The sequence below is a fragment of the Notolepis coatsorum genome, assembly GCF_963971535.1.
Source record: "Notolepis coatsorum genome assembly, chromosome: 10".
Taxonomy (NCBI): domain Eukaryota; kingdom Metazoa; phylum Chordata; class Actinopteri; order Aulopiformes; family Paralepididae; genus Notolepis; species Notolepis coatsorum.
The window spans coordinates 119,797,605-119,822,263 of NC_140174.1; the positions used below are offsets into that span (position 1 = coordinate 119,797,605).

Below are 24,659 nucleotides of genomic sequence, written 5' to 3' on the forward strand. Positions count from 1 at the left end.
CGACGTACCCGCCCCAACAGCTGAGCTATCAGGTGTATGGGGGGGGAATGCGTACAGAATCCCGGGCGGCCACAGAATCGGTCCCAGACCTGTCCGACTATGTCTGGACGTAGTCCCCACTCGTCAGGGTGAGGACCGCCCCGCGACATCACATCTGCACCCACATTCTCCCTGCCGGGGATGTGGAGAGCCCTCAGGCTGGGCAGATGGAGAACGCCCATAGCCAGACCGCCGCCCGGTGCAGACGGGGGGAGCGCACTCCTCCCTGTCTGTCAATATACGACGCTGTCGTCGTGTTGTCCGTCCTGACCAAAACATGCTTGCCCACCACAAGGTGGCCGAGCCGTTTGAGGACCAGAAGGACGGCCTTCAATTCCAACACATTGAATGTAGCGCAGACCGGGCAGTATGGTCTTGACAGCTGCCCCCTACTGCGTTGGTCCGACACGTTCCCCCCCCATCCCATGAGGGAGGCGTCGGTGAAGACTGTGACGTGTGAAAACCTGCTGCCCACGGGGACCCCGCTGGTGAGGGCACCAGGCCCTCCCCAGAGGACGAGGTCCCCCAGTACTGACATGGGAACCTTCAGCCGCTTCCACTTGTCTCACACCGGGCCCATTTCCATACTGGAAAAAAACCACCTCTGTATCCTCCTCATGAAGAGGAGGCCAAGAGGGACCACAGAGTGAGCAGATGCCATCATACCAAGCAGGCGCATCACGGACAGCGTAACCATCCTAGGACGGAACCTCCCGAGCGCGCCGAGAACCACCCACTCGCCGCCGCTCTGAGAGGGATGCCCATATAGACCTTGAGCTTAGAAATAAGCCCAAGTACTCCACCCCGTTGACTGGGAAGAGGAGCACTCCACTTCCAGTCTACAGCAAAACCCAGGCTGGTGAGGAATTCCACCACCTGCCTGGTATGAGACCTGGCGACCTTCCCTGACCGGCTGAGGACCAGAACGTCGTCCAGGGTGGAATAAAATTCGTAACCCCCGACGACGCAGAGGCCCCAGCGCGGTCTCCACGCACTTGGTGAAAATGCGGGGAGCCAGAGAGTAGCCGAACGGCAGCCTCTGGTACCCGTACGCTAAGCCCTGCAAAGGAAGCGTAGGTATGCCCTAGGATGGACGATCGGGATGCGAATACGCATCCTACAGGTCTATGGAGGTGAACCAGTCACCCACCTGACAGCGCCTAACAGGTGGGAGACGGTCAACATTCTGAACCTTCCATGGGACAGGTCCAGTATGGGTCTGACACCCCCCCGCCGATTTCTCGGGGCACCAGAGAATACCGGGAGGAAACGCTGCTCACCGCGTCCTCTCATGGGACCACGACGATGGCCTGCTTCGCCAACAGAGATTGGATCTCATTGGCCAGAGCTGTCACTGCTGCGGACCCTGACAAAAGAGGGTCTGTACCAAACCCAAAAACGGAGGGTGGGGTTGTGCAAACTGCAACACAAGCCCCCGCCTCAATGTTCTCCCCATCCACCTCGACATATGGCACTGCTGTAGCCATACGTGATGATAATCCCAAAGCGCACCCGCCGCCAACTGGCGCTGGTCCGCCAGGAACTGTAGATAGGAGGCCCGGTCCCACCCGCTGTGCGTTGCCAACCCTGGACTCGCCAACCGTGCAAGCAGGGCGTCTCGCGGAGCCGGGATATCGCACCCTGACACTACCAACGAGGCAATCGCACCCAAGGGAGGACCCCGACAGAAAGGGCTGGTCTGATACGGGGAGAGCGGCCATCACACTTGGTGACATAAGCTCCCCCACTGAACATCTTCCCAGCATGGACTGCTGAGGATAGCCTGCTCTGCAGCTGGACATGCAAGGCATGTGGTCCCCACACTGCCCGACAGGGTGGGTTCCTACACACCATAGCCCTGCAGTGATATTACTACCACCCAAACCACGCATGCCTGACTGACCACCGCCGGTCTTCCGGTCGGGGAAGGCACTAATGTGATACCCGGCCTGGCGAGGGTGGGGCTGGGGGAACTCACGCTGCAACCTCCTGGGCCTCGAGTTCCCCCGCTGACAACCTTTTCCGTCGACAGACACAACACCAGGCTCACAAAACACAGACGCAGAACGTGTGGCATGGGAGCCGCTTGACAGCACAGCATTCTGACAGGCAGACCCAGGCCTAGCTAGCAACTGGGTGTCAGCCCCTGTCCCCATGAGAAGCGAAACGTGGGGCCGCTTGCGCTTCACTGAAGGCACGCGGCCCGCAGCCAAAGGGAACAAATCAGAGCCTGTATCCCGCTGGTGTTGGGGGGGGGGGAGTGACCGGAGAGCGCGCTAGACACAGCTAGACGGCGATGTTTTTTTAGGGCGTGCTCATCTAATGTAGCCGATCCTTTGGCCGCCAAGGCCGTCGGCCTTGTGATCACCTGTTGTCTTTGTGCCCAGGGTACCTCAGGCGGGGGAAACATGACCGCTGGTCGGGGGCCTCGCCACAGCCGCTGGCAAGGCCGCGCCCTCACCTCCTGCTGCGCGGTGTGAGGCGGTGTGGGGCCTAGGTCAAATACCGCCTGCGCTCCTGCGGAAAGACCAAAAGTCCCTCTGCAGAGAGGGGAGCCCTGAGGAGGGGAAGCCTTCTCTCCTCCTCAAGGGGAGACTGTTCCAACCAAAGATGTCTGTGAACGAGCGTTGACAGCATCCTAGCCCTCCCTGCGGTTATAGCTTGCGGCTAGGTCAAAAGCTGAATAACCTCAAAACCTTGCGCGATGTTTTGACGTCGGCTGGCCCTAAGGCCCTACCACCCGACACAATTTTTGACAGAAAAAAACAGCAAATTGAACAATGTTTCCAGTCGCTGCTAATTCTATACCGCGGCGGTATAGGCTTCATCAGCCCACCAGCCACCTGCCGGGCCGACTCGCCTCATGGCGTCGGCCGGGCGGGACACCGTTCCACCATGTCAGAGGCAAAGGACTGATGCCACCTGCTTCACTAAGCACGGAACACCAGTGGTGGCTGCAGACCAAAGTCTACTACTAGTGAAGCACTGCCTCACTAGTAGGCATGCAACAACCTCCACTGTGGTGTGCACCCATGAAGGGATAAATGAATAAATGAACGAAAACTCTTAACATATTGCAGAATGGGCTAGCCCATACACACAATTGTTAAGGGGATGCAGACCAGAGAAAAACACCAGTCCTGTCCACACCAAGGACCCCCATTTTCAATTAATAGATTCACAAAAAGCACACCTGCCCTGAGCCCATCCACCCATGTAAATGGTAAACAAGCCCCCGTTAAACCCCCAACATTAGACACCGATTGACAGTCAGCATGAATGGTTAAGAGGAGGGAAGACCTTTTAGTAAAGACAGCCCTCGCGGGGAACAAGGGAACGGCGTCCCAGCATTGTAGCATTAGCATTAGCCGCGCGCTCTAGGATAGTTGGAAAAACACCCAAAAAAGAGTCATGACGACCATGTTTTCCCAAATATCCTGCCCCTTGCGCCAATACATCACTCGGTTGTCTCATGGGACAACAAGCAGTATTACTCATGCTAGTATCAATGCCTGATAGCGCAGGCCTTACCTGTGCACGACTTAGCTCGACTGCTAACCGTCAGGCGACGTCCCTCGGTCCGCTGTCACGAGACGAGGAAAACCCAGGACAGGCCCGTTGCGCTGTTTAGGATGTGCCGAGAAGATTCCAGGGGCTGGTGAACTTCTGGCGAATACCCAACATTGTGTAATTTCTCCCTGCATTTCATAACAACTAGTTCACGGAGTGCACTGCTACTTCCGTGTTGGAAACAAAAAGAGGAAGGTAGAGCGTGACCATGTCTGGCGTCATATAGAGGGACGCAGGGGCGTGGCCTGGTCACGTGCATGTGAGTGCATTTGTTTGTTTCGTGAGCACATTAAGTGCTAGGAGATAAGAGTGATCTCATAATGGCGAGAGCGAGACGCGATTGCCAGTATGATAATATAACTGAAGCTGCCTTTGCCAATGCGTGGATCCGTGTGTCTCTGTCTCACCTGTCCATGTCTGGCAGCGTAGTGGATGAGACTGGGGGGTGTGTGTCTGTCTCACCTGTCCATGTCTGGCAGCATAGTGGATGAGACTGGGGGGTGTCTCTGTCTCACCTGTCCATGTCTGGCAGCATAGTGGATGAGACTGGGGGGTGTGTCTCTCTGTCTCACCTGTCCATGTCTGGCAGCATAGTGGATGAGACTGGGGGGGGGGTCTGTCTGTCTCACCTGTCCATGTCTGGCAGCGTAGTGGATGAGACTGGGGGGTGTGTCTGTCTCACCTGTCCATGTCTGACAGCGTAGTGGATGAGACTGGGGGGGGTGTCTGTCTCACCTGTCCATGTCTGGAAGCGTAGTGGATGAGACTGGGGGGTGTGTCTCTCTGTCTCACCTGTCCATGTCTGGCAGCGTAGTGGATCAGACTGGGGTGTGTGTCTCTCTGTCTCACCTGTCCATGTCTGGCAGCGTAGTGGATCAGACTGGGGGGTGTGTGTCTCTCTGTCTCACCTGTCCATGTCTGGCAGCGTAGTGGATCAGACTGGGGGGTGTGTGTCTCTCTGTCTCACCTGTCCATGTCTGGCAGCGTAGTGGATCAGACTGGGGGGGGGGGGTGTGTCTCTCTGTCTCACCTGTCCATGTCTGGCAGCGTAGTGGATCAGACTGGGGGGTGTGTGTCTCTCTGTCTCACCTGTCCATGTCTGGCAGCGTAGTGGATCAGACTGGGGTGCTCTCTGCTGCAGCTCAGCTCTGCGATGGCCTCCGTCTCACTGACCATCCACCGAACACACTCCAGGTGGCCGTTCTGCAAGACACACACACATGGAAGATTATTAAAAAGGGCCTCAATACTCATCTTTTTAATAGAGCCTTTTGTTGATTTTTATCTAGTTTTAGCTCCACACATTTTATGTTCTTTTAGCCCTTCTTATTTTAGTTTTTTACTGTTTTGAAAGATAACATTCTGAAGTTTCTTATACAATAAAGAAAAAAATATCACTTTTAGTGCTAATTAAATAGAGTAACATAGGGCTGAAGGGCTGAACTTGAGTTGTACTTCTAATTGTGTACTCGAGTTTTTCTGTAGTATATAATAAAAATAAAGATAATATCCCAAGAAATTGGAATAAGCTGGAAAACAGTGTGGGTCTATAGCCTGAGGTCTTATGTAGTACAGGTCCAAATCTCATAGAAATCCGTAAAGAAATTGGCGAGTTAGAGCGATTTTGGTAAACTGTGTAAAAAAAATAAAAGCTCTCCAGTAATCCATTTCCTCATTGACGGCAATGAGTATTTTTCACTTCCTGTTTTCGCTCCTAAGATTTCACCTAGATCCCCGTTTCGTCCAATGCCACCTGGGGTATCATTGTGGGCTACAAACCTGTCTAATAATCTTCGTAATCGGCGAATGATTGACAGTTCCAGAGCCTCGGGAGTCGGGGTGGTAATCTGACTCTCGCATGTACAAAGTCGCACGCCTGTTATTATTGATATTGCCGTATTGTGCTGTCTTGTTTTATGTATCTGAGAAAAATAAAATAAAAACATTTATATAAAAAAAAAAAAAAGTTGCACGCCTGACATATCGGCATGTAACTCGAGAACCACTGAACGGATTTCGTCGAGTGAGGTGGCATTCGAACTGCAACAAATAGGGCTTTAATTATCTACATTATATGTCTTATATGAAATGCAGACCCGAGCCGCCAGACCCTGACACACACCTTCACTCCCAGGCCCGCCGGCGTGAGCTGCTGCGTGTTGCGCTCGTTGAGGCTGTCCTCCCCCATCAGGGAGGTGAGGTGCTGCAGGCAGTCCGCGTGGCCCTGAGAGGCTGAGACGTGGAGCAGGTTGTTGCCCTCCTCATCCCTGATCAGCTCCAGGTTATCTGCTGCTAGGTGGGGCTGGAGGAGAGGAGAGGAGAGGGGAGGTGGGGGGAGAGAGGAGAGGAGAGGGGAGGGGAGGAGGTGGGGGGAGAGGAGAGGAGGGGGGAGAAGAGGAGGGTAGAGAGGGGAGGAGAGGAGGAGGAGGGTAGAGAGGGGAGGAGAGAGGAGAGGATAGGTGGGGGGAGAGGAGGAGAGGAGAGGTGGGGGGGAGGAGAGGAGAGGATAGAGGAGAGGAGAGGAGGAGAGGGGAGGTGGGGGGAGAGGAGGAGAGGGGAGGTGGGGGGAGAGAGGAGAAATGGGGGGAGAGGAGGAGAGGAGAGGGGATGTGGGGGAGAGGGGAGAGGAGAGGAGATGAGGGGAGGTGGGGGAAGAGGTGGAGAGGAGAGGAGGTGGGGGGAGAGAGGAGAGGGGAGAGATGGAGATGGGAGAAGAGAGGAGGAGAGGAGAGGGGAGGTGGGGGGAGAGAGGAGGGGAGAGGAGAGAGGAGAGGGGAGAGATGGAGATGGGAGAAGAGAGGAGGAGAGGAGAGGTGGGGGGAGAGAGGAGGGGAGAGGAGAGGGGAGGTGGGGGGAGAGGAGGGGAGAGGAGAGAGGAGAGGGGAGGTGGGGGGAGAGGAGGGGGGAGAGGAGAGGGGAGAGGAGAGATGAGAGAAGAGAGGAGGGGAGAGAGGAGGAGAGGAGAGGGGAGAGTAGGAGAGGATAGAGGAGGAGAGGATAGAGAAGAGAGGAGGGAGAAGAGAAGAGAAGAGAAGAGAAGAGAAGAGAAGAGAAGAGAAGAGAAGAGAAGAGAAGAGAAGAGAAGAGAAGAGAAGAGAAGAGAAGAGAAGAGAAGAGAAGAGAAGAGAAGAGAAGAGAAGAGAAGAGAAGAGAAGAGAAGAGAAGAGAAGAGAAGAGAATAACTAATGTTAGTGTTTATTTCCAAATGTTCTGACATTGCTTCATGGCTGCTGATCAGTTTCACATGTTTACTGAATGTGAAAATATATTAGTGGGTATTTCCCCCCAACAGGATATTATATTGAATACAACCAGCTAGGTGTTGAAAGGCCAAGGACTTTCATTTATTTTGTACAAAACTCTTGCTCAGCAAAGATGGGAAATACTATCAAATTGTTTATTTAAACCAGTAAGTATGAATTGAATATATATATATATATTCAATATATGTATATAAATGAAGCTATCGAATAACATCAATTACAAATTATGAAGGAATGGAGCGATATTCTCAGAAAGTTTCACTCAGTGTCGCTCCTAATGGCGATTAAATCGTTGAATAAAACGTAGTTGTTAGGTACAAAATAGTAATGATGAAATTAACCAATGACGGAAAACATTAACAACATCTGATGATGTCACATTCACCAACAGCGAGATCTGTCCCTCTCTGATGACGTCACATTCACCAACAGCGAGATCTGTCCCCCTCTGATGACGTCACACTCACCAGCAGCGAGATCTGTCCCTCTCTGATGATGTTGATGATGTTCTGGTTCTTCTTGGTCTCCTCGTCCATCTCTCCTCCTCCTCCTCCTCCTCCCCCTCCGTGTCCTCTGGAGCCGCCTCCTCCAGGGGCCCACGTCTTGGAGCCGTCCTGCCTGCCCACGGAGCTCCCTGGCAGGGGGAACATCAGTGCCTGACCCCCCTGGACCTCCAGGCCTGGTCTCTGGCTCTGAGAGTCTGGATACACTCTGGCTGAGAGCAACTTGTCTGGAAAAGAACACAGAAGAGAATTAGTTTTCTTCATGGAATTATGTAATGTTGAAACGTCACTTAACCCTTTCACTACCACACTACAGAAGGTTAACCCTTTACTATCACACTGGTATGACTCGGCCGGGGCTTGAACTCCCAGCCTCCCGAACTCAGGGCGGACACTCTACGCACGTACAGTGTTTGGGCTTTATTTTATTTATTTTTTTATCCACTTTTTCTCCCATTTTTCTATTTTTCTCCCATCCCAATTTTCATATCGTCCAATTCAACCCTCCCCTGTCTTCGTACGTTGTTTCTTGCCTCCCACAAGCCGGCTGCAATGTGGACTAAGTCATACATAGCACGAGTCCCCTCCGATACTCGAGGTAACAGCCGTCGCATCTTTTCACCTGCGCGGCTCGATCTTTCAGCGTCGGGGGTCTGGGCTTTGGAGGGGCCCCGCCCCCGTCGCTTCTTGATTCTACTGCGCAGGCGCACCAACCGACCTGTAGGAGTCGCTGTCCACAACGCCCGATCCCCACCCTTCAGTTTCCCTCCCCGTAATAGGGCCAATGTGTATTACTGTGGACGACCAGCTAAACTGAAAGCAATGTGGAGAGCGGGGCTCGAACAGGAGGCATCCTGTTCGAGCCTAGTCTCCAGCATTCGTTGCGAGCGCCTTGCCCACTGCGCCACGTAGCCGCCCTGTTTGGGCTTTATTCTTTAACTTTTTACTGTATGAAGCACAATCTCAGGAGGCTCATACAGAACCAAGCATTTCACTGTAATGTACCTTATATGCAAGGGTGTAAAAAGTACCCAGAAATTATACTTAAGTGAAAGTATGGGTACCGCCTCAAAATCTTACTCAAGTAAAAGTCAGAGTATCTGGCTAAAAACACACTTGAGTAAAAGTCAAAACGTTTCTACTTTTAAATGTACTTAAGTAGCCTACTTTAATCAAAGATCCCCGCTTTCTAGTCTTGCACAACGACCAATCAGCATGGGTACAGTATGGGCGGGTTAATTTTCCATTGATAGGGATTTAATTGGCTGTTTTTAAATAAAGAGCGGCCGCAGGATCACACCTGGACAAGAGGCAGGGGAACTATGTGAGAATGCTGTTCATTGACTACAGCTCAGCATTTAATACCATAGTCCCCTCCAAACTCATAGCCAAGCTCAGGGACCTGGGCTTGAACTATGACCTCTGCCAGTGGGTCTTGGACTTCCTGACGGGCAGACCCCAGGTGGTAAGAGCAGCCAACTGCACCTCCTCATTCATCACGCTCAACATAGGGGCCCCCCAGGGCTGTGTTCTGAGCCCCCTCCTCTACTCCCTGTACACACATGACTGCGTGGCACAGCGGAACAACAACACAATCATCAAATTTGCTGATGACACAGTAGTGGTGGGCCTGATCTCTGCCAACGACGAGAGGGCCTACCTGGAAGAGGTAGAGAATCTGTCACAGTGGTGTCAGGAGAACTGCCTCTCCCTGAACGTCAGCAAACAAAAGAGATGATTGTGGACTTCAGGAGGTCAAGGACTACAGCCCCCTCAGCATCGACGGGGCACCGGTTGAGAGAGTGAACAGTTTCAAGTACCTCGGAGCCCACATATCCGAGGACTTGACATGGACCACACACATTGACAGTGTTGTGAAGAAGGCACGACAACGCCTCTACTTCCTCAGGCGCCTAAGGAGGTTCCAAGTCAGTCAGAAGATCCTTAGGAACTTCTACTCATGTACAATCGAGAGCATCCTGACTGGCAACATCACCTCCTGGTTTGGGAATAGCACTGCACAAGACCGTAGCAGACTACAAAGAGTGACACGTTCAGCCGAACGCACAATTGGAGGGGGGCTTCCCACCCTCCAGAACATTTACAACAAGCGGTGCAGGGGGAAGGCTAAGAGAATCATCAAGGACTCCAGCCACCCGAACAACTGCCTCTTTGAACTGCTGCGGTCAGGCAAGCGATACCGGAGTCTTAAGGCGAGCACAGAAAGACTCAGAAGGAGCTTCTATCCCCAGGCCATCAGGCTGCTCAACGAACAATAAACACTATGCAGCAACCATCAAATGAACACAGCACACACATCCACACGCACACTCACTTTAAACGGGCAACTCACTGCAGCACCCACTTTACACACTTTAGAACACCTAAACACACTTTACACTTTATATTTATTGGTAAAGGATTTGCACTACAACTCGCACACCTTACTGTAAATTGTACCTAAATTGTACCTCATCCCATTTCTGCTCTGCACTATATAGTATTGTATATTAGTACATTGCATAGTATATTGTATATTGTATGGTAACTCAGTTACTTCTATTCTGCATCGAACATTGTACATATGTCTATACTGAACACTGTGACCTCTATTTTTACTTCTATTTTACATGCTATACTATTTTATTTCATACTATCTTGTCTAACACAGTCTCTGGAGCGAAACAGTAAGAAGCATTTTGTATAAAAGTATTCTGTACTTCTGTATGACAACTATTAAAGAAACTTGAACTTGAACTTGAAACAGGATTAATAACGTTAGCGTTAGTTCTGCCAGAGAAACAAATATATACTAATTAAAATTGTAATTGCGAGATTTGTACTTTGTAGGTCTGCATTTTAAATGGAGGGAGTAAAAAGTACGTTTTTTTCCTCTGAAATGTAATTGAGTAAAAGTACAAGTATACAAACCTAATAATACTCGAGTAAAGTACAAATCCCCAAAAACAGTACGAAGTACAATTACTCAAGTACTTTACACCCCTGATTATATGTGACAAAAAACGAAAACTTGAAACTTGAACTTAAACGTACCTGCGTCTGAGAAGGAGGAGCAGCTGAGGTGCTCGGGGAGGTAGGGGGGAGCGGCCGGGGAGCGGTGGAGGTGATGGTGCACGAAGTCTGGGTCCATGGATTTAGACTTTCTCAGGTCGGACCACTTCACAGGAGACAGCACACAGTACTGCAAACAGACCGTTTTTATTATCTTTAGTTGTTATTATTATTATTATTATTATTATTATTAACCACTCGGATGGCCCGTATTCTGCACTTTGCGCTCGTCTGTCGGCTCCAGGCTGAGTTTTCGCCAATCAACCGATACATTGTTTGAAAGTTTAATTTGCCGGCCTTTCGATCGTCACCACACTCAACCTATTGCGTGATTCCAAAAAAAGCGATCATGTAGAATTTTTACCGGTAGACACATTACAAAAACCATTGTAAAAAATTCATTTTCCGTGGGATTTCTTTCAACTTTGGACCTGTACTACATAAGACTTCAGGCTATGGAACCATTATATTTCCAGACTCATGCATGTGCTATAAGTATAAAGTATAATAAATAGCTAATTACTTTGGGTATGTCTATACTACTATACACTCAAGACTGTAGGGCTCAAGTTCAACACTGTTTGATGAACATTGTTACCCTTAGCTGCCAGAGTTTTGCCCTTCCTGCTGACTTGTTGTACGAACTTGTAAGTCACTTTGGATAAAAGCATCAGCTAACTTACTAAATGGAAATGATTAAATGGAAATGGAAATGACTAAATGGAAATGACTAAATGGAAATGACTAAATGGAAATGACTAAATGGAAATGACTAAATGGAAATGACTAAATGACTAAATGACTAAATGGAAATGACTAAATGGAAATGACTAAAATGGAAATGCCTAAATGGAAATGACTACAAGGAAATGACTAAATGACTAAATGGAAATGACTAAATGACTAAATGGAAATGACTAAATGGAAATGACAAAAATGGAAAGACTAAATGACTAAATGGAAATGACTAAATGACTAATGGAAATCACAGTTATCGTAGTGAAACACCACCAGCGGTGAACCTACCGGTGTCTGAGAGCTCCCCAGACTCGGGGGCTCTTGGTGGGGCAAGGCCGAGCTCTTCAGTAGTCCCCCTCCCCGGTTCCTCTCCAGGGTGCCCCCGCCACACAGGTTACTCCCAGAGATGGTGCGCTTGTCATGGGGCACGCGTGGCAGCGTGGACATCTGCTGGCTGGACTTGATATAAGGCACATCCAGGATCTCATCCATGTCCAGGTCATAGTGCTCCAGCTCCCCAAACAGCCCCCCAGGGTTACTGCTGCTGCTACCACCACCACCTCCTCCTCCACCACCTCCACCACCTCCACCACCCAGACCCTGGTTGGTCTTCCCCGCCTGCCCATCGGAGGAGGACGACGACGACGATGACGACGCCTGGGCCGGCTTGTCGGCGCCCGGGTCCTCCTTGCTCCCCTCCCCCCCCTGCTCCACGGGGCCCCGCCCCGGCCCCAGGGCCTTGCCGTCCGAGTCGCTGTCCGGGGTCTCCGGCTGGTGCTTGAGCGGGGAGACCCTCTTCACGGGGCGGAACTTGCTGTGGACCTCGGCCAGCCCCGTGGGTTTGATCCCCCCGCCGCCGTGCGACGACACGCCGCGGCTCCAGTTGATGGCCGGCGCTGTCGGGGGGGGGAGAGGATACTTCAGTTTATCTTTTAAAAGAAGAGATGGTAGATGGAAGAGATGGTAGATAGAAGAGATGGTAGATAGAAGAGATGGTAGATAGAAGAGATGGTAGATAGAAGCGATGGTAGATAGAAGAGATGGTAGATAGAAGAGATGGTAGACAGAGATGGTAGATAGAAGAGATGGTAGATAGAGATGGTAGATGGAAGAGAAGGTAGATAGAAGAGATGGTAGATAGAAGAGATGGTAGATAGAAGAGATGGTAGATAGAAGAGATGGTAGATAGAAGAGATGGTAGATGGAAGAGATGGTAGATAGAAGAGATGGTAGATGGAAGAGAAGGTAGATAGAAGAGATGGTAGATAGAAGAGATGGTAGATAGAGATGGTAGATAGAGATGGTAGATAGAAGAGATGGTAGATAGAAGAGATGGTAGATGGAAGAGATGGTAGATAGAAGAGATGGTAGATAGAAGAGATGGTAGATAGAAGAGATGGTAGATAGAAGAGATGGTAGATGGAAGAGATGGTAGATAGAAGAGATGGTAGATAGAAGAGATGGTAGATCGAAGAGATGGTAGATAGAAGAGATGGTAGATGGAAGAGATGGTAGATAGAAGAGATGGTAGATAGAAGAGATGGTAGATAGAAGAGATGGTAGATAGAAGAGATGGTAGATAGAAGAGATGGTAGATAGAAGAGATGGTAGATAGAAGAGATGGTAGATAGAGATGGTAGATAGAAGAGATGGTAGATAGAAGAGATGGTAGATAGAAGAGATGGTAGATAGAAGAGAATGTAGATAGAAGAGATGGTAGATAGAAGAGATGGTAGATAGAGATGGTAGATAGAAGAGATGGTAGATAGAAGAGATGGTAGATAGAAGAGATGGTAGATAGAAGAGATGGTAGATAGAAGAGATGGTAGATAGAAGAGATGGTAGATAGAAGAGATGGTAGATAGAAGAGATGGTAGATAGAGATGGTAGATAGAAGAGATGGTAGATAGAGATGGTAGATAGAAGAGATGGTAGATAGAAGAGATGGTAGATAGAAGAGATGGTAGATAGAGATGGTAGATAGAAGAGATAGTAGACAGAGATGGTAGACAGAGGTAGTAGAAAGAGACAGTAGAAAGAGATAATAGACAGTGATAGTAGATAAGAGATTTTAGATAGAAGTACAGACATGATGGACATCAGAATAAAAGATAGTACAGACATGTTGTTACTGTAGTGTAGATAATAGTTTAGTTCCTCCGATAGCAACACCCTATTCTAGCCCATACAGTATCTGCCAAATAACCGATATCGCCATCGATAGGCCTACATCAGGATACAGGCGCATCAGTGTTTCCCACATTATTTTGTGAGACTGTGGTGGGTGAACCTCGGACCCTTTTTTTTTTTTTTTTATTAAGTTTTATGTTAAATGCATCAATCTGGTGCACTTTCATCTATGATTAACTTTGTGCTAAAAACACAAAATCGACTAGAGCATACATTTGAGCCATCAAAGAAATGAAGCAAAAGTGGTTGAACTGGTTTATTTTTTTAGAAAATAAAAAAAATATACTGGATTACTATTATGACTACTACCACTGCCAATACTACTGATATATCCCTATTGGCAAACTTTATATTTATAAAAAAGAAATATATATATATATATATATTTTTTTTTATTAATACTTTTTTTTTGTTCATTATAAAACTGTGGCGGGACCAATTAGACTGTGGCGGCCCGGTAATTAATGAGAAACACAATCTAATCCTCGGTACGAAGAACCGTATCACTCCATTTGAAGTTTTCAGATGAACTATGTGTTCACAGCTAATCATCTGAAGACGGTACGTCGGTCGGGGTGTCGTGTTCATTCATTGTTAAAAGGCTTTAACTTTAAAACTGTGTAGGACCCAGGCCTAGAACTGCGCCCTGAGAGGGAGGTTTGCCCTGAGAGGGAGGTTTGCCCTGAGAGGGAGGTTTGCCCTGAGAGGGAGGTTTGCCCTGAGAGGGAGGTTTGCCCTGAGAGGGAGGTTTGCCCTGAGAGGGAGGTTTGCCCTGAGGGGGAGGTTTGCCCTGAGAGGGAGGTTCGAAGGGTCAAAGTGGGTATCAAACAGGAGGGAAGACTGTCAGGTTTTAAACTGTGGATACCAAACAGAGAAGGTAGAGACGACTTTAAACTGTTAAACAGTAATCCAGAACTATTTTATTGCATTGTAATTTATTTTTTATATGTCTGCACTTTATGTGCTCATTTTATGTCTATTCTATTCTACTATTTTATTGCACTGCACTATTGCACTATTTTACTCTGTCTATTTTATCTTACTCTTACTCTTTTAAAAACTGAATCAAACCATAAACAAGGTGGCCTGTTGGGATGTTAGATCCTAATGTGAAAAACCGATTTTATATGTCTGCACTTTATGTGCAAAGTATTTTTTCTGTTGTGAAGCACTTTGAGCCTCAGTTTCTGTATGAAATGCGCTATACAAATAAAGTTTATTATTATTTATTATTATTATTAAAAGGAACACGCCAACATTATGGGAAACGCGCTTAGCCGCTTACCGTCTTTTCCAGAGTCAAGCGAGAAGATAGATACCAATTTCATCTCTGTGCGTTCAGTAGAAAGCTAGCCTAGCTTAGAACAAATTAATGGAAGCCGATAGGGACCAGCTAAGCTAGGCTAGCTTGCAGCCGGATAGCTTTCTACTGAAACGCACGGAGAGGAGATTGGTATCTATCTTCTTGTCTGACTCTGGAGAAGGTAAATGCGTTTTCCATAACGTCGGCGTGATCCTTTAAAACCCAGCATACGGCTCGAGTCCCTGCGAGGAGGAAGGAGTATCACACTCACACACACCCGAGGTGATTTGGACCGACTTTACAGCCACAAATACACAAGATTGTCAAATCAATTTCAGAAAAGCGGATTTATACAAGTATTTTGTTCCCGGGGGTTCAATAGACCTGTCGCTAAACCACGCCCCAAATAGAATTTGTCCAATCATATCACAGCGAAAATCCTCGCTGGCAGAAAAGTCGGACAACACCAGAAAAGCTGTGTGTAGGGCGCATCAAACCAAACGTCTGTGATCGAAACCACTGTGAAGAGTTCAGTTTCTATGTTTATTATCTAGCTAATATCTGATGGTGAAACGCTGTGCGTGGGGTACCTGTAATTCGGACACCAGGTACCCTGAAAGACTGGATGGAGGAGTATATTTTGTACATTTTCCAAAGCCCAAAAGAAAACTCGGCAAATGCAAGCGGTGGATTATGCCGTGTCGTCGACCACATACACAACTGAATGTGAAGACCATTTCCAAGGACACTTATGTTTGCTCAAAGGTAAGGTAAATTCATAAAGACATAATATTTGACGGCATGTATTAGAAACGTAGACCAAACTATTAGTTAGCTAACGTTAGCTGCAAGCTAGCTAGCTAGCTACAGTGTTATCAACATCAACTTTGCTGTCATTCATTTGCTGTCTGACTTTTCTTCCTTGCTAGTTAGCTGGTGTTTTTAGCTAACTTAACGTTTGCTAACTGTCTTTTCCCCTCAAAGCACTTCTGCCGGCCTGTGGAGCAGCCTCCCCCAATGGAAGAAGGTGGACAAGAGGAGCGAGATGAACGATTGAGAAATCAACAAGCACAAATCGAATCACTGACGAGTATAAATACTGTTCTGAGACATAAGTACCAAAGAGATTAACACCAGAGGTCTTGCAGAACAGCCGTACTGTGTTTAGTATACCTAGCAGTGAAACAGCACAGCAAACTTCAGTCCCATTGACATATAGCAGAAGTGATTGGCAAATTAGCACAATGCCCCTGCGTGTGCAGCTCTTGCTTGTTCTTATGAAACTGAGACAAAATCATGATTTAAAAGATTTGGCATTTAGATTTATGATTGATGAATGAAGTGTTGGTACTTTGTTCAACGCATGGGTGGACTACATGTTCACAGTTCTAGGGGAACTACCCGCATGGCCTCATAGAGACATAATAATGGCACAAATGCCAGGAAAGTACAGAGAGGAATCTCCTACAACGATGGCAATATTAGACTGTACAGAGTTAAAAATTCAAACCCCAACTTCCAAAGCTACTCAACCTACAAGTCTGCAAACACATTGAAATCCCTCATAGCATGTGATCCACGAGGTTCTGTAATCTTTTTTTTTTTCAACTCTTTTCACTGGATCTATGTCTGACAAAGAAATAGTTAGGCAGAGCAACTTTATTAAGCTAATGAAAAATCTGCTTAAACATGGCTATCTGTAGGAAGGGGATGGGCTTATGGTAGATAAAGGATTTTTTATTGAAAATGACCTACAAGAAATTGGACTTGAAATAAACATCCCACCCTTCGTCAGAGGAAAAAGGCAGATGCCCTCTACAGATGTCTGCCTGACAAAAAAAAGTGGCTGCACACAGGATACATGTTGAACGTGCTATATAAAAGATAAAGAAATTTTAAATTGTGTCAGAGAGGATCCCTAACATAAGGTTGACAAACATCAACCAGATCTGGTATGTTGTGAGCATGCTGTCTAACTTCCAGCCAAGAATACCATTACCCGATAGCTCAAGCCACAACCAATGGGGTAGTCCTTTCCACCTACTGCTACCTGTATAGGGGTCTGGTTAACGATGTAGCTTATAGGTGTGCCTCTCATTCCTCTCAGTGTCTTATATATATTTCCTCACTGATTCCTGACTCTTTCCTAAAGGCAGAACGATACATGTTACGGTTAACTGTGTTATGCATAGTATTAACTATTCACTGTAGAAATGTATCGGATGTTGTGCCTAGGCTATTATTCTTTCACATCAAACTGCATGACGGTGCAATTTTTTTTTCAATAAACTGTGAATGAGCACCATTTTGCCTTTATTACCAAATGTATCTGTGTTTTTATTGTGCTTTGAAACTACCTGTTAGGAGTGTAGGTGGGGATCACTGGTCTCCGTTTGCGGTTCAGTTTGGCTTTCGCCACCACTGCAGGGGTTATAGGCTGGCCTGCTACCTTCTTCCCTCTGGGTTTATGCCACTGCTGTGGCCGACTTGTACAGGAGGCAGTGTCTTCATTTTATGCACGAGAAATGTCTAAACTGTACATGAGCCCAATGATGTGTGCACAGTACCCTGGTGCCCTATGGTTTCAACAGAAATGAGAAGGGGAGAAAAGAAATAGGCTACTGTTTGAGAACACTGCTCGTACTAGCTGCTACTTGAATATAGCTCCCCAGTGCAGTGGGACTAGGCTACTCATTGAAATACATTTAGTAGCCTGCCTGTCACTAGAGTTACATAAATGACACAGCTGTCGGGTCTAGCTACTGGCCTACACAGTGGCTTTGACATATGCAAATCCAATGTCTGCCTGACTTTAGCCCTGCCCCACCCACTCAGTATACCGGGTGAGTGAGAGAGCTTGTATACGGCGTTGGACCACTAGCCTAAACTAAAATGTATCAGCAATAGTAGTAATCATGGATTATCGTCATAGTTCTTGTAATCTTCAATCAAGTCAACTGTAAGTAATGCTTGAGAGTAGCTAGCTAGCTAACGTTATATATAGCTAATGCTTGCATCACCATGGAGGTCTAAGGTAAATGTGTATCTCATGAACGTACTTTTCCACTGCATATTGTAACCCTCTCCGTCTGCTTCTAGATGAAATATTTGTGTTATCTTTAAAAAACAGGTCTATTACCTGCTGTGGTAAATCTGACAATTAAACTTGAGCTCCCCCCGCGGCCTAGCCCCTTTCGTGACTGTGAAGCAAGGCTTGCATCACAGTCAGGAAAGGGGCTGCCTGCAGCCATCGTCAACGAGAGTCATTCACGGTCGACTTTGTTTGTCCGAGTTTTCAAAGGGGACGTGGCTTAGCAATAGGTCTATTAAGGATATGGTGTTAAGGGATGATCCACGACACCTTGTCTCTCTTCTCCTTGGCCATCGGTCCTCCTGGACAGCTCTGGGATGCTCTTCAGGGACGTCACAGAATACTGGAGGAGAAGGGCGAGGGACAGAGACCGTGTTATTCATTAACCTTCATTAACGGCAGCAGAGAACTCGAGAACTACTAGGAATGTCTGATCACCGAGTGTGTCCGACTCTTACCACCTAAACTGCACGGACTACAATGTATAACGTATGACGTATATCATGCCAGGTATACCGGCCTGTAGGGCTGGGCGATATAACGATAACGATAAATATCGCGATATATTTTAATAATCGATATCGAATATCGAAATTTAAAAAAAAATCGAAAAATCGTTTTTTTTTTTTTAAACCTGCAACAGGGCAGTTTTAAAACCAGAGACAGTGGACAGACTTGTCTTTCTTGCCTGCAACTTAAAGTAATGGCTTTGCTTGTCCAAATGACAATACTGACCAAATTCAGATTTCTTTTTCTCTTGTCCATTTATTTTGTTTGCTTTCTAATTTAAAATACATTTTGAACCCGTCTGTACACAGTAGGCTATGTGTGCTAGCAGAACTAGTCTCCAGTCACGAGTCACGGTGCACATGTGCGGTGGTTTGTCCACCAAAAAAGCGCCAAAAGATCGAAAATAAACTAGCAGAGCCAGAACTGTTCAACTCCCCTGGAGCCACAGCCAGCAGAGAAGCCGGTTTACTTTAGCTTTTAAACCAGCTGCAGCCTGGAGTGTGAGGGGATGTAACACTAAAGATGGCGGCAATGACAAAGAATTGCTGCAAAATAAACAAACATCTGTTGTTAAAAAAAAAAAAAAAAAAAAAAAAAAATATACTTATAACAATTCGATAATTATCAATATCGAGAAATAAAATAAAATTATCATATCGTTATCGCGATATGATTTTTTTCCATATCGCCCAGCCCTACCGGCCTGTGTATAGTGTATACATTATTTACTCATAGTATTCAGATTCTAAGTGTAATTGACCATATTTATTGTAATGTATAATATAACTGATGGGGCACACGGACCCTCATAATTATGCACCTCTGATTACACCGCCTACTTGCTTACATACAGAGTTCATTATATTGTTTAAGTTTAAGTTTATTTGCAAAAGGGACAGTGCATATTAATCAACATTAAAAATGTAAATACGCCAAAATTAGCCAGAAGGCTAGATTTCATCTGTGCGACAGTGGCTCGGGAAGGTAGAGCAGTTGTCTGGCAATCCGGAGGTTCCCGGTTCGATTCCCGCTCCTCCCGGGCAGCGTGTCGATGTGTCCTTGAGCAAGACACTTAACCCCTATTTGCTCCGGATGAGCAGGTTGGCACCTTGCATGGTCGCCTCCGCCGTCGGTGTGTGAGTGGGTGAGTGAATGGGTCAAATGTGAGGAACCAATTGTAAAGCGCTTTGGATAAAAGCGCTATATAAAAAAGCAGCCATTTACACTGCTTATTTTTACTTTTCTACTGTACTATAATTGTATTGCCTATATTTATGTCTTCTACTGTTACCCTGCCCATACCTGTACCTCCCCTCCCCCCTCCCCCCCACGCTGCTACAATGCCTGGATTTCCCCAAGGGGATCAATAAAGGAATGTCTTATCTTATCTTAAGCTAAAGCGTATAATAGCACTCCATGTGTTTCCATTGCGGCGTGAGGAAAGCCGGTCCGGGGTTGGAATTCCAAGTTTTCACTTTAAAGGCCCAGTCTGTAATCCGAATCTAAACAATCGGGATGCCAGATTGGGAATGGGAGACGTGTTTTCATTCTCTAGTTGAGTAAGTCGGACGAAGAACCATATAAATCTGTTTTAGGTTGTCGGAGGAACAATGTTTTCAAACTTTATTATCTAAAGATGGTGAGTTAGGGTGTTGTGTTCCTTCATAGTTAGACAGTAGAGGTTGAGTACTTTATTAGCTAAAGATGGTAAGTTAGTTGTGTTCATTCATAGTTAAAGACAGTCGAGGTTGAGTACTTTATTATCTAAAGATGGTAAGTTAGTTGTGTTCATTCATAGTTAAAGACAGTAGAGGTTGAGTACTTTATTATCTAAAGATGGTAAGTTAGAGTGTTGTGTTCATTCATAGTTAAAGACAGTAGAGGTTGAGTACTTTATTATCTAAAGATGGTAAGTTAGAGTGTTGTGTTCATTCATAGTTAAAGATAGTAGAGGTTGAGTACTTTATTATCTAAAGATGGTAAGTTAGAGTGTTGTGTTCATTCATAGTTAAAGACAGTAGAGGTTGAGTACTTTATTATCTAAAGATGGTAAGTAGAGTGTTGTGTTCATTCATAGTTAAAGACAGTCAGGCATGCAGTCGTGCACAAATGCGGTTAAAACGCTGTTTAGGTAGGTCACTGAGGCAGAAGTGCGCGCGGATGTGCACGCGTGCACACAAAAATGCGTTCACAATTGTCACTGGACTCGTCGCGCCGGCCGGCACTTATCACCTAGACTTTGCATAATAATAGGATACCGATAGGCGATAGCATAACAACGAGAAGAGCTGGTGGGGGGTTGCTTGATCTGTGGTCGACTGGAAGGATGAGACATTAAGTTGTGCTTCAGTCTCTGAAGGAAACTGTCCTTCTGTAAACTAACTCTAAGTTACATTGTTAATTTAGTTTGTATTTACTTTTCTAGTTTAAGTTAATTCAATTAAAGAAATTGTAACTACAATTACACTTAAAACATTTATGCATAATAATCATCTGTTCTGTGCGCAACCGAGGGAACATGTATGCGCGTGCGGCCGTGCACGGGAGTGCGCGTGCACGTGGCGTTTGGGCAATTCCCATATTACGACTGCACCACTGAAGACGGTAGAGGTTGAGCACTTTATTATCTAAAGATGGTAAGTTAGAGCGTTGTGTTCCTTCATAGTTAAAGACAGTAGAGCTTGAGCACTTTATTATCTATTATCTAGACTCTAACGATCTACAACATTATTAGTAAGTAGGGAATAGGGCTAGGGTTTAATTTATCATCCTATAATACTGACCACTGTATCGTCAGAGAAGTCGATCTCGTCCAGGTCCAGATATTCAGGCGCCTCCATCTTCACACACCATCATCAGCCAGACTACCTGGAGAATACACACATGTACTTTACATTACACACAGGATGCAACTCAAGAGGCTAGGCTACATGTAGAAGATACACACCGTCATTTAGGGCTGTACCGAATGTCATTTTTCTTTTTTACATTCGAGTGTGTCTCCCATCACATGTGTGTGTGTTCCCTGTGTGTCTCCCATCACATGTGTGTGTTCCCTGTGTGTCTCCCATCACATGTATGTGTTCCCTGTGTGTCTCCCATCACATGTGTGTGTTCCCTGTGTGTCTCCCATCACATGTGTGTGTTCCCTGTGTGTCTCCCATCATGTGTGTGTGTTCCCTGTGTGTCTCCCATCACATGTGTGTGTTCCCTGTGTGTCTCCCATCACATGTGTGTGTGTTCCCTGTGTGTCTCCCATCACATGTGTGTGTGTTCCCTGTGTGTCTCCCACCACATGTGTGTGTTCCCTGTGTGTCTCCCATCACATGTGTGTGTTCCCCGTGTGTCTCCCATCACATGTGTGTGTGTTCCCCGTGTGTCTCCCATCACATGTGTGTGTTCCCTGTGTGTCTCCCATCACATGTGTGTGTGTTCCCCGTGTGTCTCCCATCACATGTGTGTGTTCCCTGTGTGTCTCCCATCACATGTGTGTGTTCCCTGTGTGTCTCCCATCACATGTGTGTGTTCCCTGTGTGTCTCCCATCACATGTGTGTGTTCCCTGTGTGTCTCCCATCACATGTGTGTGTTCCCTGTGTGTCTCCCATCACATGTGTGTGTGTTCCCTGTGTGTCTCCCATCACTTGTGTGTGTGTTCCCTGTGTGTCTCCCATCACATGTGTGTGTGTTCCCTGTGTGTCTCCCATCACATGTGTGTGTGTTCCCTGTGTGTCTCCCATCACATGTGTGTGTGTTCCCTGTGTGTCTCCCATCACATGTGTGTGTGTTCCCTGTGTGTCTCCCATCACATGTGTGTGTTCCCTGTGTGTCTCCCATCACATGTGTGTGTGTTCCCTGTGTGTCTCCCATCACATGTGTGTGTTCCCTGTGTGTCTCCCATCACATGTGTGTGTTCCCTGTGTGTCTCCCATCACATGTGTGTGTGTTCCCTGTGTGTCTCCCATCACATGTGTGTGTTCCCTGTGTGTCTCCCATCACATGTGTGTGTTCCCTGTGTGTCTCCCATCACATGTGTGTGTTCCCTGTGTGTCTCCCATCACATGTGTGTGTGTGTTCCCTGTGTGTCTCCCATCACATGTGTGTGTGTGTTCCCTGTGTGTCTCCCATCACATGTGTGTGTTCCCTGTGTGTCTCCCATCACTTGTGTGTGTTCCCTGTGTGTCTCCCATCACATGTGTGTGTTCCCTGTGTGTCTCCCATCACATGTGTGTGTTCCCTGTGTGTCTCCCATCACATGTGTGTGTGTGTTCCCTGTGTGTCTCCCATCACATGTGTGTGTTCCCTGTGTGTCTCCCATCACATGTGTGTGTGTGTTCCCTGTGTGTCTCCCATCACATGTGTGTGTGTTCCCTGTGTGTCTCCCATCACATGTGTGTGTTCCCTGTGTGTCTCCCATCATGTGTGTGTGTTCCCTGTGTGTCTCCCATCACATGTGTGTGTTCCCTGTGTGTCTCCCATCACATGTGTGTGTGTTCCCTGTGTGTCTCCCATCACATGTGTGTGTGTTCCCTGTGTGTCTCCCATCACATGTGTGTGTGTTCCCCGTGTGTCTCCCATCACATGTGTGTGTTCCCTGTGTGTCTCCCATCATATGTGTGTGTTCCCCGTGTGTCTCCCATCACATGTGTGTGTTCCCTGTGTGTCTCCCATCATATGTGTGTGTTCCCTGTGTGTCTCCCATCACATGTGTGTGTGTTCCCTGTGTGTCTCCCATCACATGTGTGTGTGTTCCCTGTGTGTCTCCCATCACATGTGTGTGTGTTCCCTGTGTGTCTCCCATCGCATGTGTGTGTGTTCCCTGTGTGTCTCCCATCACATGTGTGTGTTCCCTGTGTGTCTCTCTCCCATCACATGTGTGTGTTCCCTGTGTGTCTCCCATCACATGTGTGTGTGTTCCCTGTGTGTCTCTCTCCCATCACATGTGTGTGTTCCCTGTGTGTCTCCCATCACATGTGTGTGTTCCCTGTGTGTCTCCCATCGCATGTGTGTGTTCCCTGTGTGTCTCCCATCACATGTGTGTGTGTTCCCTGTGTGTCTCCCATCACATGTGTGTGTGTTCCCTGTGTGTCTCCCATCACATGTGTGTGTGTTCCCTGTGTGTCTCCCATCACATGTGTGTGTTCCCTGTGTGTCTCCCATCACATGTGTGTGTGTCGCTGCATGACTATGTTGCAATGTGTGCTACGAATAAAGACTTCTTCAAAAGTCCAGTTTAATCTTTAAGCTTTAATCTTAACAGCAGCAGCTACACTGTGGTGCATTTAAGTGATGGTATACTATACTTACTATAGGACACTGGAAATACTCTTAACTACTAGGAACACCGTACATTTTAATTTCAAAACAAGGGGTGTTGCGTGTCCAAAAAAAAGCAGGAATCCTGAGGTGGCGGCGGTGAATACGGTAACAACCATCAAACAGGCCAATATAAAGCCAGGCTTGTGGGGCCTGGAGACCAGATCCTGTTTATAGAAAAGCCGTCGGGGGCTTAGAAATCCCTTCACAATCCCACACTGTCACTCTGCGCAAACTGCCTAAGCTCCGCTGATCAAAGCGACAGAGCGGCTTGGGGATAACGGGGAATAATAATGGCGAGGCGGCGTGACGAGCGGTGTGCAACACTTTAAAGGCCCGATCCGCTGTCTAATGTACACACAACTACAGAAGAGGTAACTCCCCCCCCCCCCCCACCACACCGGCTAGTATGTTTCTTTACTCTGTGCTGCCTGTATCCCAGTTGATATTTCATGAAAAATATATGTTGTATTATTATTATTATTAACCCTTTCACTACCACACTACCGAAAGTTAACCCTTTCACTACCACACTGCAGAAGCTTAACCTTTCACTACTACACTGCAGAAGGTTAACCTGAAGTTTCACTACCACACTACAGAGGGTTAACCTTTCACTACCACACTACAGAGGGTTAACCTTTCACTACCACACTACAGAAGGTTAACCTGAAGTTTCACTACCACACTACAGACGGTTAACCTGAAGTTTCACTACCACACTACAGACAGTTAACCTTTCACTACCACACTACAGAGGGTTAACCTTTCACTACCACACTACAGACAGTTAACCTTTCACTACCACACTACAAAGGGTTAACCTTTCACTACCACACTACAGACAGTTAACCTTTCACTACCACACTACAGAGGGTTAACCTTTCACTACCACACTACAGAGGGTTAACCTTTCACTACCACACTACAGAGGGTTAACCTTTCACTACCACACTACAGACAGTTAACCTTTCACTACCACACTACAAAGGGTTAACCTTTCACTACCACACCACAGACGGTTAACCTTTCACTACCACACTACAGAGGGTTAACCTTTCACTAC

At 47.0% G+C, this 24,659-nt stretch overlaps 1 protein-coding gene across 1 annotated transcript in view; it reads right to left on the minus strand.

Annotated features, from left to right (window-relative positions):
- The window catches only part of sncaip (synuclein, alpha interacting protein), a gene marked incomplete at its 3' end in the record, with an annotated part of 49,260 nt that overhangs the window by 22,384 nt on the left and 2,217 nt on the right, over positions 1-24,659 (minus strand). The window contains exons 2-8 of the mRNA XM_084323161.1: positions 21,063-21,147; positions 18,040-18,112; positions 11,474-12,081; positions 10,430-10,577; positions 7,340-7,602; positions 5,732-5,911; positions 4,699-4,812 (exon numbers count right to left, since the gene is read on the minus strand). Coding sequence (XP_084179287.1) covers positions 4,699-4,812; positions 5,732-5,911; positions 7,340-7,602; positions 10,430-10,577; positions 11,474-12,081; positions 18,040-18,112; positions 21,063-21,119 — 1,443 coding nt within the window. The 5' untranslated portion in view covers positions 21,120-21,147. The remainder of the gene's footprint in view (positions 1-4,698; positions 4,813-5,731; positions 5,912-7,339; positions 7,603-10,429; positions 10,578-11,473; positions 12,082-18,039; positions 18,113-21,062; positions 21,148-24,659) is intronic.